Consider the following 18,058-nt stretch of genomic DNA (forward strand, 5'->3'; position numbering starts at 1 on the left):
TTTCAGTTGATATTCTTCTCTTTTCTGAAAAAGTTTTCCAGTTATTGTCAAGTAAAAAGTTGAAGGAAATTTGAGAGTCCATTATCGGATCAGCGTTCCGTAAAATTTGCTAACTGAAGGTTGCAGAGCAGGGACAATTACCTTTGTGTATTATCGGTTTCTTCCGTGTAGCGCCGATCATCGCCAAACAACACCAACATTAATTACGAAATATGCTAGGGGAGAAGGACAGCCGTGATAAATGATGCGTTCTTGTACCATGTAACGAGAGACTACTTTGAGTGTGTGTCGTAACTTATTTAAGAAACTGGACAAATCATAAGGTTCTTGTCTTACGCTATGGCTAATACTTCTCAACAGAGCCTCGAAAAACTAATCCAAGTCCGCAACCAAGAACTTTTAGAGGCCGCCAACAAATATGAACACAACCTCCTCACACCAATCATTGTGTATATCATAATTTTGATGATATCCGGACTAATTGGAAACCTGATTGTGCTTTACGTATACACCTTCCGTTTCCGGCGGTCAAGCTCACGCACCTTTATTTTGTGCCTGGCTATTCTCGATACACTGACATGTCTTTTTGGAATGCCATATCACATTCTTGATATGACGTACGTTTACACGTTCTATAACGTCATGGCGTGCAAAACCCTTAGTTACGTCATGGCCCTTTCCTTGCTCTGTTCGATCTACGTTCTGGTTTTGATCGCCGTAGATCGATATAGGAAAATATGTAAGCCTTTCAAAAAGCAAATTTCGGATATTGGAACGAAAACTGCAAGCGCACTTGCTATTGTCTTGGCGGCGATATGTTCTACGCCTAATATATTTCTGTATGGACACGCGACCATAGAGCTTCCGGGAACGAATGTCCGTGGTGTTGAATGCTTTATTGCCGATATCTATATGGAGACTGTCTGGCCAATGTTATATAACGCTTTCTTGTGTATAATTTTCATAAGTTGCACCCTAATCTTAAGTGTCTTGTACCTGCTTGTTGGCGTCAAAATTTGGCGACAGGGGTCGTTTCAGAGAGAGGATTCAAACGGACGGAATAGCCAGTGGAAGTTCTGCGGCAACAACTCTCCTCAAACTACACAGTGTGTTTTGTCAGAATCCGAAAACCCAAGCCTCAGGGTCAAGTCCGTCAGATACCACAAAACTAGTGACGTAGATGGGATGGTGAAGAATGACGTAGACGTGAAGAAGGTAGAACAATTCGAGATCGATATATCAGATGAAGAGGACGCTGTCTTTAGAACGAAAACCACACAGACTTCATTTATCAGTAACCATTCGTCAAAATTGCAACAGAAAAAAAATCAAAGAGAAAGCAAACGAATGACCTTTCAGGAGTCACGACTTCATAACATGTCTACTAGTGACGATGACCTTTCTATGCGTTCGAGCATCAAGCAGACCGGAAGCTTCAAATCTCGTATGTCGTCTTATCGTCGGAGCGTGCGTCTGTCACGAAAACAGCGTCGATCACTGAAAATCACCTGTATGCTGTTTCTGATTACGTTGGTATTTGTAATCTCGTTCCTGCCGCATCTCGTTTTGTTGATTCTTGATGCTGTAGACGATAGTTTCTGGTGGAACACCACAGACACTCAAAATATCGTTTACAACTTCTTTCTGCGGACCTACTTCATCAACAACATGGCGAACCCAATCATATATGGGTTCCTCGACATTCGCTTCCGGTCAGAAGTTTGTCTCCTTTTTAAAAAGATCGTGAAGTGTAAATGCGCTTCCATCTTTAGCCGATAAGTTGTCTTGTCGATGACGCCATCAACATAATTGTTTTTTTGGCGGAATAGTTGAATTAAGATTTTGTTTTCATAAACTGACTACACGGTGACGGAAGTACATAATGTCGTAGATTTACTGCTGTAGAACCACTGATTTACTTGTATCTTACTGCTGTAGGACCACTGATTTACCTGTATCTTACTGCTGTAGGACCACTGATTTACCTGTATCTTACTGCTGTAGGACCACTGATTTACCTGTATCATACTGCTGTAGGACTACTGATTTACTTGTATCTTACTGCTGTAGGACCACTGATTTACCTGTATGTTACTGCTGTAGGACCACTGATTTACCTGTATGTTACTGCTGTAGGACCACTGATTTACCTGTATCTTACTGCTGTAGGACTACTGATTTACCTGTATGTTACTGCTGTAGGGTCACTGATTTACCTGTATCTTACTGCTGTAGGACCACTGATTTACCTGTATGTTACTGCTGTAGGACCACTGATTTACCTGTATGTTACTGCTGTAGGGTCACTGATTTACCTGTATGTTACTGCTGTAGGACCACTGATTTACCTGTATGTTACTGCTGTAGGACCACTGATTTACCTGTATGTTACTGCTGTAGGACCACTGATTTACCTGTATCTTACTGCTGTAGGACCACTGATTTACCTGTATATTACTGCTGTAGGGTCACTGATTTACCTGTATGTTACTGCTGTAGGGTCACTGATTTACCTGTATCTTAAATAGTATAGTGTAATGCCAACAAGTCGTAGATTAACTGCAGGGAATGGAATATATTGACAAAGAAACTAATGCGACTATACCGTATAGAGATAAATGCGATGTAAACATCACATACATGTTATTTTATAGATTTACGGTAGTATTCAATCAATTTTGAACCTTACCTTGTACACCGTATATCGTATGAAAACATCTAACTTTGTATACTATAAGATGTTATTGTGAGGGAAGTTGTCTCATTCTCACAATCTAATGATGTGTGGTATAAAAGCAATAGACTTTTCCCATATATTAAAAAAAAAATGGTCGTCACGATTTTTTATGAAGAGATTGATCGAATGTGAACTATTGCCAATAGAAAGAAGAAAATCTGGTGGTAATTTTGGTGAGTGAGATTGGTACATATGAGTATGTTAACATAACTGTCTTTCTATTGTAAAAAGGGGAAATAAAGAATGTCTGTCTGTCTGTCTGTGTCTACCATGAAATAGATAACTCCGTCTATTTGTGAAGCTTGTTTAAAGATACTACGATTAAGTTTGGTTTATCATGTTTCTGATGTCGATATCATAATACTTTACTTTTTGTTGATGAGAATTTCAATGCCTGAAGTTACTGATTGTTAGGACAGTGCACTATCGGTGTGAAATCATGATCAATGATCATAATAATTTGTAAAGATTTGAATTTTGAATGTAAAGTACTACCAGAGTTATTTATAGATCTATTATTTTTTTAAAAAAATTACTACGTTTCTTATCAATCTACTTTGTTCCAATTTTGTGAATCTGTCATATTGTTTAATTTTCTTATTTTGTTTTATATTAATCATTATGTTTGACGAATCAAGATAACTTGAAATATAAAGTTATGCTTGAATCAGTCACCTGAATTATACATTTGATTCAAGAGTAGCATCACTACACATACACGATGTAGTTGTGTTTGTATCGAGCCGGTATATATCAGAAATATTAAACACGGATATATTCTTGTTCTTGAAAGTTCAATACAGTGCCAGTATAATTGAATAATTGTTATTTTGTTTATTACGTCAACAGATTTGAAAATTGATCAAGTTTAAATAGATAATGGTGAACTCGTCAGGTGAGTAAGAGTTATCTCCCTTCTCGTCGAGTTGCTTTGATATTTTGGTAGGTCGTCTCGTTAAAATTGATTTGTAAGGTATATATAACAAATACCCATGTAAAATGTGATCTACCATTGTTTCCTATATTAATACTAACTCCTTGTAATCAACATTAAAATGAAAATTGAACACGACAAACAAGTCTGTCGTATTATAAATGTACACCATATTTTGCGTTCATAACACATGAATCCGGCTTACCTGCGACAAAAGCATCCACATTGAGATATGAGTATTATAACAAAATGAGAATAGATATATATACATATATTCAAATATAAAGTTTCATTCTCAGTGTTCGGTGAAATATATTAGAATAACTTAAAACATCACGTCGAAATAAGCATTAGCGCATTTATATATATATAGATTAAACCTGTTTTTTTGTAAAGTAAATAAACTTAAAAAATGACAAAATTGTTTAAATTTTAATTCCTTTATGATCTCTTCGGTCTTCTGTCCTCATCTCTTTATCAACCAGTCCCGTGATGTAGGACTATTAGAAAACATCTATCGCTGTCCCTGACCTTCTTGTATACAAGATTTTATATACTTATGTATGAGAACATTCAGAACAAGTTGTTGAATGTTCGGTTTTTCACATAGATGTAAACCTTTTGCAGGGTAAACACACTTTCTCTGAAGGAATTTTTATTATATTTTAATTGTCTTTCTTTATATTTTGCAAAAATTGCGAAACAAAGTTTTTTCTACTTTGCCAGTCACTCTTGTTGGCCCAAGTGTAATTGCGTGATGGCTCTGTTCGTGGAATCGAATCCAAGCCGGCTAAGTGAAAGGCGAGTACGTTACCTCCCTGTCATCTTAAATTTTTTGTCGGAGAAACGTTCAGGGGTAGTCATCTGCTTATTTTTTTTTTTAGACATAATCCAACCCAACTTTGTATTGTTATATCCCATCATTATCATTATAATATCTCGAGCTTTAGTGTTAACACTGGACAAGACACATTGGAAATGACAATGACACCGCTTAACATCGTAATACAACAGGCATCAGTCTTCATTTGCAGAATCAGAAATTCACGCACAAGAGCGTAGCATATTGTAATGCAAATTTAGGATTAGGTACAATGGAGCAAAGTAACTAATTATACTGCATTATACAGCTGTTTTTGTCCTCTAGTACTCATCATCGATCCCAGACAGAGGTCTGCAGTGTGGATATCTAGACGGCAAGTTAGAATAATAATAATAAACAAGATGTACTTATAAACACTATGCCTCTAGTAGCAACAGTCTTCTGAAGTGAGACATTAAAACTGTATTGAGAAAGACATGTGCTGATTACATGAACACTTTGTGAAACACTTATATCTTCAATGTTCAATCTTTTATGTTCAATAGTTATGGCCAATGTGGATTTTTTTTTCAAATGTAGGTCAAAAGTCACAGTCAAGGTCATATGGTAAAAATAATTTGGTACCAACGTAAAGGTCTTGGCACAAGGAACACATATGTAACATATGAAAGTCGTACACCGTATGGTGCAATAGTGATGCGAAAGGTTAATGTTGACAACAAAGAAACAGACTGTACAAAAATTCTTGCGATCCGGGGACATAAAAATGACAGTTATCTGTGAGATATGAAATTCCTTAACACCTAAAACTGTTACAGAAGGTATAGGGATACTTTCAGATTTAAACTTTTATAGCACTGCATTAGTAGGGCTTCCCAGGAAAAAGTGTATGTATATAAAGTTTATTCGATATTCAAGGACTTGCTTGCATTATCACGATTTCTGTATAAATAAGTATGACCTTGAAACTTATCACACATGGTTTTCAGAAATGTAATTTGATGAAACTATAGTAAAGTAACATGACTGTCATCATGATGTTATTTTGAAATTGTGTATGTTCTTGTGCGATATGAAGTTAGATATTTTCGATGCTCTTTAATATATCTTGGTATCCGGTGGCTGGGTTGTTGGTAATCTTGTTCTCGTTAATGAACGTGACATAACTTACTTCGTAAGAATTGACATGACAGGGGTCGTAGATGAATAAGAAAACGCTATACTTTCCGGAACACCTGGTCTTTTCAATCCTTCTCCTTTGAACAAAAAAATGAAATTTGTTACTAGTTTTCTATCGTTTTGTTTATTTTGTGTTGGAATAAGAATTTGTTGACATGTCGACAATGTCTTTTGGCTACTTGCATGCTCTAATATTGCTCGAAAACCAAATTCACGCTACAGTTCTTCTATGTAGTCATTACCTGAGTCTAATCATTCCGGAATATGCTCTACTGCGGATCAAATACCGCGGGTTCATTTGTCAATTGAAGCTCTCAGGTTTAATGTTTGCCTGTAGGGCAAAAAAATTAACAGAAAAAACCCCGTCGTAACCGAAAGTTTGCGAGATATGTCATGTGATCACTCTCCCCTCTCGGGGTACCAATTTAGAGCTATTTACATGAAGCCGTAGCATGTAAGGAACACAATTTGAATCGAATCACGACACATTAATTTTAGACTGGAACCTACTCGAATAGCGACAGTTGGTATTACTGAACAATTTACATGTGGAATATATGACCTTTCACCATTTCATCATCTGTGTTACCAATGTCTCGTGTACAACGTGATACTTTGTTGAATGCAGGGTACAGGGAGTTAACGTAAAATTAATCTTCGTTAGAAATAATCCAGTACATACATCCAACGTTTACAGAATTGACTGAATGACCCAGACCGAGTCTTCAGGGCTCGAAAGTTGTGACTAAATAAAAACAACAACGAAAACGAGGCTATATCTCGATAAAGGATCAGATTCGTTATCCAATCAGATCTCCCTGCTAGCTGACAATCCAAAGGATGGTCACGCAACGAACTGAAGAAGATTCTTTTTCTAAATCTTACGTCATCTGAAAAGCCTAGAGCCAATTTTCCTGTGAAAATAACCCATACATAATTTCACATCTTTGACAATCACTGTAGAGTTATGTTTCATATGCGTCTACAGATTTGTTTTTACTGAAAAATATTTCTCTCAGACTATTGGATACTGCGGCAACAGCAAATATCCAATTTGATATCTGAAAATTTCTTTTTCGATTTTAATAACTCTAATACTGGATTTCCAAGTGTTCGGTGCAAGACAGTTTCATTAATCTTCCTTCACTGAAGGAACTGTCCTTAACTTAAAATTGCCCAATCGGAAGGCAATATGCCTATCCGTTACTTATTAAATATCTTACATTACTTCTGACTGTCGTATGATGATTTGAAAATCTTCCTGCTAGAGTCCTCCGTTGCTAGGATACTGATCTGAAAAATTACGAAAGTGAAGTTTGGGAAGGTGTTGACGTCATCTATATCAAAGTCGAGACAATTTGTCTTTAATAACTGTGGTGCAACACGTGAAAATGCTTTGTAACGAGAGGTTTTATAGTCATCATAACAACATCGATGTTCCATGATAAACTGGTTGATCCGTTGTTTTTTACGTTGTTTACCGTTTATATTTTGGAACTTACATGGATTTACGACGCGTGTCGTTAAACGGTCAGAAGACACGTGTTCCTCTGGAATACCTGAGCTTATTCTTTTTTAATATTTCCATATGGTACCGTGTATTTTTTTGCAGAGGTAACAGGGTGCATGTGACATTTTAATGTGTTCTTTGTGGTGTTACGTCATCAGAATATGTGATCGTTGCAGAAAGCATTGTGTTTAGAAAAAAAATACTGTCGTAAATTTGCTGTATGATATTATTATACACAAAAGTGAATTTAGCATTAAGACCAATAACAGGGTCAAGGTCAGCTGCACATGCGCATGCGATACCTGGAGAGAATATGTGGTATGATTGGTAGATAAATATATTGAGTTACCTTGGATAGGTGTCTGATTGGTAGGTTTCGTTTGGAGAATTATATACATGATTATATCAGCAGTTCCTTTAAATGTTTGTTAGAGGAAAAAATAGGACCACGAGAAAATAGGAGAAAAGCACATTGAGGGTGAAATAGACTTCAATGAAAATTACAGCATTTTTGATGAAAGAATTAGGTTAAACCACGATTATCAGTAAAAAGCATTTCGTTTGATCTGCCAGTGGTTTTCATGGATTTTACAGGTTTCTTCTTGAAATGTTTTGTCCTGTGATTTGACAAACACGCACAAGTGAAAAGTACTTCTCAAATCGGTTTCACCTTTAGATACATGAAGGCCGAACAATGAGTGAAACTGCAGATATAACCGTTTTGTTTTCATAGACATGAAATCAGCGATATGTAGGGCCTAGATCTGGAAAGAAATATTGAAAGCGTTCTGCATCCGTGAGGGTCAGTCGATATACATTTTGGTGGTGTGCTACAGTCTTTAAAACGTGTGTGCTTAGATCGACTGTAACATCAAAAGTGAGTATACACTGACAATACACACACATATATATACACATATACAAGCATACTTAGGTTGACAAAGAACATATATAGCGAAAGACAAGAAAGTTGACGGATAAAGAAAGGCGTGCATGTGGAAGAGAAAAACGGAGGGAACATCCAGATCAGAGTCACTTTCTTCATAAAGCGACGTCACAAGGACATGCACAGACGTGATAATCTGTTATGAATGAGCAAATATATATTAAGACTCTGAATTTCATTCAATCAATAAAAACCAAAAATACTTCTTTAAAATAAAGGTATGATATGTTGTCCGGACATTTCCAATAATATTGTAACCGAATATAAACTCAATATCTTACATCAAAGTATTTTTTACGTCTCAGTAGTTTATAGTCTTGCTAACTTGCAACCACAACCTTGCTCATGTGATATGTAATTAATTGTGCTTGATTGTTTGGTCTTTAATTCTGACCGGAGTTATTCGTTTCTTGGTAAAAAAAAAAAAAAAACAAGCGAAATCATCGTTGCAATATACTTTTATAAAACATAATGTCGACATCTTTTTAAGAAGGCTAAACTTATCTAGTGTCGACGTTGACAAAATAAAGCTGACTACGATATGTCGATGTCTTTTAAAAAGGCTAAAACGATCTTGTGTCCAAGTCGACAGAAGAAAGCTGACAACAATATGTCGATGTCTTTTAAAGAGGCTAAAACGATTTTGTTCCGACGTTGACAAAAGAAAGCTGACTACGATATGTCGATGTCTTTTAAAAAGGCTAAAACGATCTTGTGTCCAAGTCGACAGAAGAAAGCTGACAACAATATGTCGATGTCTTTTAAAGAGGCTAAAACTATTTGTTCCGACGTTGACAGAAAAAGCTGGCTTTTAAGAAGGCTAAAAAGCTAAAGTCTAATATGTCGTTATCATTTTAAGGAAACTGGGTACATGAATGTCGATACCGTGCTACCAAGACTGATTAATTGTTTAGGAGTTGTGATCTTTTTTTGTTATATTTGGTTTTTCAAATGATGCTCAAATACCAAACGCGGTCTTGAATTTCGTGCACTATTAATATTGCTTTGTTACCTGGAATATATTAGTGACGTGGAACAGTTCGATACTATTATTGATTTTTAAATCAATACAAATGATTTCATTGTCATTTTGATACTTGATATTTCCTTTATAAGTTTCAAATCCTAAGTCAAATTCTAACGATATCGGTCCTTATTGTATAAATATTACCTGTCCTCGTCACAATTATATACCCATCTCCTTTGTTGAATGTTGATTTGGAGTTAAATAAAATCACTGTTCTAGCATCCAACCGTGAGAATAATCATTGTTCAAATAGACGCCAATTTTCTCTTTATGTTCCCGAAAAAGTATTCTCTGTTATTCAAATATAACGTTGTTGGAATACGGAGCCTAACAAACTGACCGCTTGAAGGTCATTTTTTTGCCATTTGAGTTCGTGTGATTTTTGTTTTCAAAATAATTGATAAAATTAGAAATAAAGAAATAAAAAAGAATATAGCTGAGAATGATTTAATGTAAACAAGATACAAACAAAAGTACAAATCTGAATGATAGATTTTCACTTCCGGGATAAGTAGGTACGATTAAAGAAAACTTAAGCAAGTAATCATCTGAATACAAACAATAAATATATACATAAATGACTTTTCTTTGTTACAATCCACCAATACACGCCTTTCAATATCCGGTCAGTCAACTCTGTATCCGTTTCCGGAATTGGCTTTCTCTATTTCCGTAAAAATTTATAACCATGACTGGGGTGTGTTGGAGTTGGAATTATGCACAGAACATCGATGATAATTCTGATACGCTTTACTTTTATATGTGAACAACATCTTGAGCTCTTTCCGGAAGTAGGCTCCGGTAACGCTGTACAGAAAAAAGTTGATGCAGTAGTTTATGTAAAAGATTGTTCGCGTAAAATTGAGCAGATCTTGTGTTTCGCGGAAGGAGACCTTTTCTACTTTGTCACGTGACAGGACGAAGAGCTTGTACCAGACGACAGTGTACGGGACGTTAAACGCTATAAAGCAGAATGATATGGCTATGAGAATAAATGTGAACTCCAGCCGGATAATGCTCTCCTCCGTAATTACCTTGCACTCCCGATGTCGCTTGTTCCGAATGAACAACTTCCGGATGATGAAGGCGTTTAGTACCGTGATAATAACGAAAGGCAGAAAGGTAATAGATATTCCGAACACGCAGTCCAACACGAATGACAAATATTTGTGATCTTCATTGCGTGTGCAGGTTGGCGCGTTGTAATTTCCCGCCACGTGTACTTTGCTCATGAACGGTTTATAGGAGCAGACGATTAAAGCCAAAATGATAAGCGTGAACACGATTTTTCTGGAAGATCTGACGTCACAGATATCCTTCCGTTTGAGTGGATGACACACCCCGATATAACGCTCAAGCGTGAAGCATGCGACAAGCCACGGGCACAGAAAACGCGAAATGTACTGTAGATACAGCAGAGTCTGACAAACGCCATTTTGTTCCAGAAACGATGCTGTCACGTGACCATTTTCGGCGGGAATTCCCCGTCGGATCCACTCCGTCAAGACATAGAAACAGAGGGCCATAAGATCAGCGACAGAAAGTGCGGCAAGGTAAACACTAGCGGAAAGCTTACGCATGTTTTTTGTGAGGAACACCCTGAGGGATAAAATGTTCCCTACAAGGCCAATAGTGAAAATAAAAGGGGTGACGTAGGTGAAAAAATCATGACCTATTGAACTCTTGTACTGATTACTGTTATTGATCCATGTAAGGCTTTGGTTGTTCAGTAGTATGTCAGATAAATCGAAGTTTCCTCTGGAACAGTTATTATTTGTGGATGTGTTGAAAACAGAACCATTCGATTTCTCGCCTTCTACGTTGTTCCAATCCCCACAGCGATCTAATTTAGTCAGGTTGTCTTTCTGGAATGATAGGAAATTAAAATGAATATTAGATATATTTTTATAGTATAAATGATTGCACAAGTGAACAGCAGTTTTTAATCATTAAGAGTTAGATAGAGTAGAGGCAAATAATGAATCAAACTGCATCATACAGCTGTTTCATCCTTCTAGGACTCGTCAGTGATCATAATGGCCTATAATTTGAATCCGGGGAAATGGCTAAGGAAAATTGAAAGTGATCGGGAAAAAAAATCCCAAAACAAAATCTAGACGGGGATGTGCAACAGCTTCATAACCGAATAAATTTCGTAATTTCCATATATAAGATCATTTATGAACAACGTCAAGTACATGTGTATATTCTGAACCGTGTGACACTGTTCGAATGAATTAAAACGTGGCATGCGGCTAACGATAAACCTCGGGGACTTGGAGACCTCCACAGTTTCGGAGTAAAATTTTCTTTTGTTTATATCCTGCCTTTATTGAATTTTGGTTTGGATTATAGTTACGTTGCAATGCTGGTATTTTCTTGTTGTTTTTCACTAAACATGATATTTGTATTTATACTACCGTAATCCAAGAATCATCAATACTTGACTGAATAGTATCTATATGATGTCCCTGTTGACCGATTAAAGTTTACCTAAAGGGAATAAGTACACATGTACCTAGTTGTTTGGTTTTGTATTTGTGAAAAATGTTTATTCCGTCGCGGTTTTTTTTTCTATTGTTTATTTGTTTAATATTCTCTCAGTATATAATGTATTGTAAGGACGCTTGATTCTATTAGCGGTGGCCAAGTGATAAAGGCATCTGAACATCATTATCAAAGCAACAATAAACTACATGTAAACTAAATGCTTCTACCAAGAGACAATTTAAGGGACAATTTGATGGCGTGGCATCACGCACACGTCCGGTCGTAGCCACATTTTCATGACATCCTTCAAGATTCAGTATCTGACGCCAAATTTGGCGAAATACCTTTCAATAAATTTAGTGAATAAAGAGAGAGGGAATCGAGGCTGGGAAGGGGAGGGGTAGGGGTGTCATTGTTTCTGTTTAACAACAATTCTAGTAATTCCAATAACGCCATTTGAAAAAAAAAAATATTAAACACATATAAGTCGATATACGAACAAATGCAATGCTCACACAGGCCTATCATCACCTTTGTTGATATACTGATGAAATAAAAGAACTTTGAAAATACATATTTAATAATATCGAATCAAAATCGTGGTCATTGAGACGTTTGAAGAGGTATAATAGCTTCAAGCGTTTTTGTGATAAAGATTTCAAAGTAAATCCAGCGGTAATTCAAACTTTGGCATTTCTACGTCTACGTTGCCGATAGACCAAAGGACGGCATTATGTGAAACATTTTATTATCGTGGACTTACGATGTTTCGCGCCACTGATTCATTTGGAACATAATGCTTATTCCTTAAAAAAATCATTCAATGTCTGTAGATAGCAAAACTGTGTCATGCAATCGATCTCCTTATTAACCACCGCCTTGATTTTTAGGTTTATTTTACTGAAAAATGAAACACGTGATCAACCTTCCACGATTTCCTGAACAATGTGACCAGAACATAATAAAAAATTACTACAAAGTTTGAGAAAAAATTGAAAAATAAAAAGATATTTTTTTTCAATACTGATATCAAATACATTAAGGTATTTTGGTTGAAAAAAAATCAATAATGTCACATTTGTTAGTACTTGATATCTGAAATTTCAAACTAAATCTAAAAAAAATCTAGGTTAACAAAGTAAGTGCCATCTGGATTACTCAATGTAAGTCTCGACAATCCTAGAAGGGATCGTTCTCCTCGGTGTAAAATGACAATCAGGCATTGATTTTATGGAGAATAAAAAGACCCAGTACTTTCGCTATTTCATTTAAACAACAACGTTCTCACACAAAGTGTGATTCTCTGGGCGTATTCATTGTTGCCGTTGAAAAATATTTTTCCCCAAGGAAAGATAACCCAACTAAGCTTGATCCTCCAATTACAAACAACTTGTATGGAAGTCAATCACCAATAATACGAGAATCATGGGATTATCTCCCTTGAGTGGAAGCTCGGACATCAGATCACGGAAATTACCGAAGCCTTCCAGTACGGAAGCCGCTTGAGTATCTTAACGAAGGCCACTCAAAGAAATTAAATCCAGGAACAAAACAGTTAAATGTAATGCGATTTGTTTTGATTGTTTTTTATTGTTTGTTCAATGGCGGTAATTTCTTCGTTCAGTTTAGTATCAGTATTAACACACAACAGTACGACATATCAACTTTAAGTACACTCTTAATGTGTGCTGTGAGACTCCGGAATAATTGTAGAACATGAAATAAACACGTATCAGATTAAATTAATAGGCCAAATAAAGGTTTTCTTTTTTAATGTTTCTTAGCGCAAATTACATGAAATAAGTTTGCGACAGGTGGTTTTAACGCCCTTGATTTGGACCAATCAAGGGTCATTTTTAAGTATCTTCCGTGATGTCCGAACCACGAAAACGTTAGATATTCTCGCAGAATAAGTATTCCAACAGATGTTCTGACCTTGTCTGTTCTGCCTGTTTTTGTTTTGTTTTTTGTTTGTTTTTGTCTTGTTGTTTGAAAACCAAATGTTTGATTGACGAAGGCATATAAAGCAATGCAAACATGGATGTCTTCTCTGTCCACACACATCAGTCACAAGTCACTTTTATAATCGGCAGATATCCTATATTGGTGCCTGGTATTGTTCTAATAGGGATCTAACCCGAACACCTGATATAGAAATTGAAACAAAAATCTACCGACAAATTAAAGTTCCTAATTGATCGACAATCAATACCTATAAGCTAATGGGAAAACATTTTGTAACCTTATCAATGTGTTAGGTCTCTAAAGATTGTGACACACAAGGGAACAGCACCTTTTAATAATCTAGAGTTAGATGCAGTAACATCAAATAATGTTTAGCTATAGAAAATTGTACATGATAATTGTTATTGGGTGGTCGGGTGGCGCAGTGATAACGCACTCCCCTTTCACCTGGCCGTTCTGGGTTCGATTCCGACGTGAAAAAGTTAGGGGTCACCTGCCCGACCACGTGGGTTTCCCCCGGGTACTCCGGTTTCCTCCCACAATAAGACCCCTAGGGCGCTTCCATCCGGGTCAACAAGAGTGATTAGTATAAGATGAAAGTTTGTTTCGCAATTTTTGTAAAACAAATAAAGTTTTCATCTTATATATTTGTACATTATCAACAAGCCAATGGTGAATAATTTTATTAATCAACATTCGAGCGGACAAACGTGTTTTGTGAGAAGATAACTCGGTTTTATCATCTCGGATAACATGCACTAAAATTCTGTCGATCAACAACATACTTTGTCTCTGACATCAAGATGATCAGCTATGTTAAGTCCCGATTTTCATAATTGACATTAATCAATATGTGGTCACTTGCAAATCAATAACTTCGATATATTTTAACTGTATATTACTATGGTTAGACGCTTAATATGTACCCTTATTGCACGTTTTTAGTAACAGCGATAGACTATCGACACCAAAATAAAATCTTAATTCAAACTCAAAAAGATAAAACACATAACTAAGAAAAAAGAAAAGAACACCTACATTTACATGGATAACATAACCAGATGACTAAGCCTTAATCACTATAGTCACACAAATATAGGTCTATTGAAATGATGTCGCGTTTCTTAAGTGAGAGCCGAGATAGAAAATAAAAACCAAAAACAAAACAAATAAAAAAAGAAAGACAAGAAACCAAGCAAAACAAAATACAAAAGAAAACAAACAAAACCCCCGAAAGCAAACAAACAAGCAAACAAGCAAACAAACAAACAACGAACATGCCATAGTGCTCTTTGTACAGGTATGTTGTTACCCTTTCACCCAGGGATGTTCTGTCAAGTACATACGCTGCGTAAATTCTCATCAGAACGTGTTTCGTTGACAATGTGCACTTTATCTTTGTCCATAAATATCCTGCCCTGGTTAATTAACTGATATATCCACCTACATGTTTAAAAGCCCATGATTTATAAATGTATTATGTCACACAGCTAAAAGTATTTAGCAAGATGATAGCATTGGTACCTTAAAATACAAATCCACAAAACAAATGCACGGAAAATCGATAAAAACGAACATAATTGATAAAGTTGTATTATTCATTTATTCAGAACAAAATCACGAGATCATTCATTAATTCAGAACAGAATCACGAGGTTACGGACAAAGAAGCACTATTATCAAGTATTGTTCTTCACGAAGAAAAGACGGTTGTAAATTAAAGTGGATCAGTCAGTTCCAAATTTAGATCAACATTCTGAGGTATAATAAAATATTTCTTTTCCACCAAGAGGAAGAACTTTTAATTAGTACTTGTATGGATTCCGTTGGCGACATTGCAATCACAGTTCGATTTAAGAAAATGTCAATATGTTTTTCGAGTTTGAGGGTAATGTGTACTATTTGCATTCACAGACTGAAGGATTGCTTTCTCTCTTGCTTAAGACCCTCCAAACTGTTGCTATTTTTTCTAATGCGCTAATATCTAGTTATATAGTTCACTATTTTCGATGCATGTCTATCTTTCAACATTGCGCATTCGGACATTTCCGCCCAAAACTTTCGTTTTAAGTTTTTTTTACCATTACCTGTACGAAATAATAGTAAAAAAGTGACTTTTAACATAAAACAAAATCTTTCTAAACATTTTTTTCTCTTCCTCATTTCTCCCCTGTCACTGTCGCAGTGTTAAGGTTTAAGCTTAGCGTCTGACGCTGTGAGGTAAGCCCTACGTTCTATCGCCAAGTCTTGTTATACACAAGTCAGTGAAATGGTACTTGAAACTCCTTGTTTGACGCAATATAAAACAGCACTTAATTTGATCTCGTGCAAACAAACACCATCCTACAATGATAAATACTTGATCTCGATCAACTTTTTTCTCAGTCATCTGTAAGCTCTTGAGGTTCACATCTTCACTGACGGAAGCTGTAAAGTACACATAGATTGTTTAACTACGACATCTAAATCTATGTGTATCTAAAGTTGCCATTCACAAGTGCATCTTTTAGACATTCTTCTCTTAAAGTTAAAAGTTTAAAGTTTTACAGTTAAAAAAAAAAAAAAAAAAAACATGTTTTCAAGTTTTCAACTGTAAGTGCAGCATACTTTTGCGATTTTAGCAAACATTTCAATTTCTCTTCGTAACGATTTTCCTTCACGAAAAATGTTTGGTATGTCAATTACTTTCTGACGATCTGTGATGTGAGCAAACACTTATGAAATGACACTGTCAAGAAGCTTTTGATTTCGAAAAGTTTTTCGAGATAGATTATAATAAGTTTATAACACGAAGTTTTGTATGTTGAGAATACTTTTGTATATATGTAGATGATGCATTACTCCTTCTCAATGCAATATCAGATGATACACTGTCCAGGCTTTGTTGAGTTGTCAGTATCATGGTGGGGTTATCTGTGAAACCTGTTCCAAATGAAAAAAACTTTCTTTTGACGAATAAGATGTTCCTTCGTACACCTCGGTATTTTAGCTGTAAACCCAGTAAGCAATTTAGTCGTAAGAGAAATTTGTCGCATGTGTTTACCCAGTAGACGTGATAACAAGATCCCCAAGTTATTTCTACATGTCATTAATTTCAGGTGAGTGTCCAGTCAAAAACACTGCTGTTCAGGCACATGTCCGTGTACATTAGCATTTGATCAGCCGTTTGATATTGACTGTAGGTTATTGTCTTCAGATTAGTTACACACATCAAAAGAGACTGAGACATTTGGCATCGGATCAGATGTTGACGAAGTGATTTGAGGGCAATAAACCATGCCGGGAAAATCATCAGGTGTTTGGAAGAATCTTTAATCTGGAGACAAGTAAAGTCTCGCTCAACCAGCTTCTTGTCATCTGCGCTTGTCATGCCAAAATATCAAGTGTCTGATTGAGTGAGACTAGTGTAACGAATGTATAGCTTTGGTTCGTAGTATAGCACTCACAACATGACCAACTCATCAATACGGACGATGCTATTTTGATATTTGTAAAACAATAAACAGCTGATGTCAATAAATAAGTAAAAAGTACTGTAAATCACTTAGCTTTAGTAACAACTTCTTTTCGCGGACTTACCTCTCCAGACATATTCGCGAATACATATTTCACGATCGCTGATATAGAAATGACTTTAAATCCGATATCGGTTACCGAATCAACATGGAAGCCACGCGGAGTTAATAACGTGCAAATAATAATGAGGGATTTGAATTCGCGTTTGAATCTCCTCGCGTTTTAATTAACGCGAAAATACATCCCACGCGAAATGAAAGTGATTTTCAGTACACAGTATGTATCCTCTTCTCTTTCAAAATCACTGTATCAAAAATAAAAAAAAAGGTTGTGTCGTAATACATACGGGTTTATTCGTCGTTAAATACAATTTTAAACATAGTTTAGATTGTGAAAGAATAACTTGGCAGGTGACGTCCATGAAGCAGTAGACGCTTACCATTTCGGAATACCTGGTCGTATTATTCTTGTACTTTGTTCAAGCGCCTCTTAGGGTCAATATTAGTATCTAAAATTAGAACCCATTCTCTCAAAATTGGACCGGAAATTCTGCTAATCTCGTCCCTTTCATGTTGAATTAAATATAATCTGGGACCATTCGACACTTTTTTTTAAAAAAATATTGAGAATAACGAAAACTAATATTATTTTCGAAGGATTACATAATGTCTTTATAAAAGTACAATACTCGTTTTTTTCTTGGATTTGTTTTCGGTATCAGTAGCGTAGCAGTGATGTATGCCGGAATGCTTTAGCATACGCTCAAAACAGCGATTGTTGTTGGCAAAAATTATTACTGCATTTGAAAAAAATGTGTTGGTGTTAAAAGAAAAGATATTTCTGATTGGCTGATACCAGACAGCTACAGGGGAACATCGCACCCCCCCCCCTTCCGCCAACCGGGGGTCCATACACCCCTAAAATACATTCG

At 36.0% G+C, this 18,058-nt stretch overlaps 1 protein-coding gene and 1 pseudogene across 1 annotated transcript; one reads left to right on the forward strand and one right to left on the reverse strand.

The window, feature by feature from the left end:
- Positions 1-339: 339 nt before the first annotated feature.
- Positions 340-1,779, forward strand: LOC132547096 (uncharacterized; annotated as a pseudogene).
- An 8,057-nt stretch (positions 1,780-9,836) lies between these two features.
- On the reverse strand, positions 9,837-17,202 carry LOC132547097 (thyrotropin-releasing hormone receptor-like). Its single transcript, XM_060210852.1, has 2 exons — positions 17,191-17,202; positions 9,837-11,021 (listed from the first exon to the last, which is right to left on the reverse strand). The coding sequence occupies exons 1-2, from the start codon at positions 17,200-17,202 to the stop codon at positions 9,837-9,839; spliced, it is 1,197 nt and encodes a 398-aa protein (XP_060066835.1).
- Positions 17,203-18,058: the final 856 nt, after the last annotated feature.

The sequence above is a fragment of the Ylistrum balloti genome, unplaced genomic scaffold, assembly GCF_031769215.1.
Source record: "Ylistrum balloti isolate Yb309-2 unplaced genomic scaffold, AGI_CSIRO_Ybal_v1 Utg369934, whole genome shotgun sequence".
Taxonomy (NCBI): Eukaryota; Metazoa; Mollusca; class Bivalvia; order Pectinida; family Pectinidae; genus Ylistrum; species Ylistrum balloti.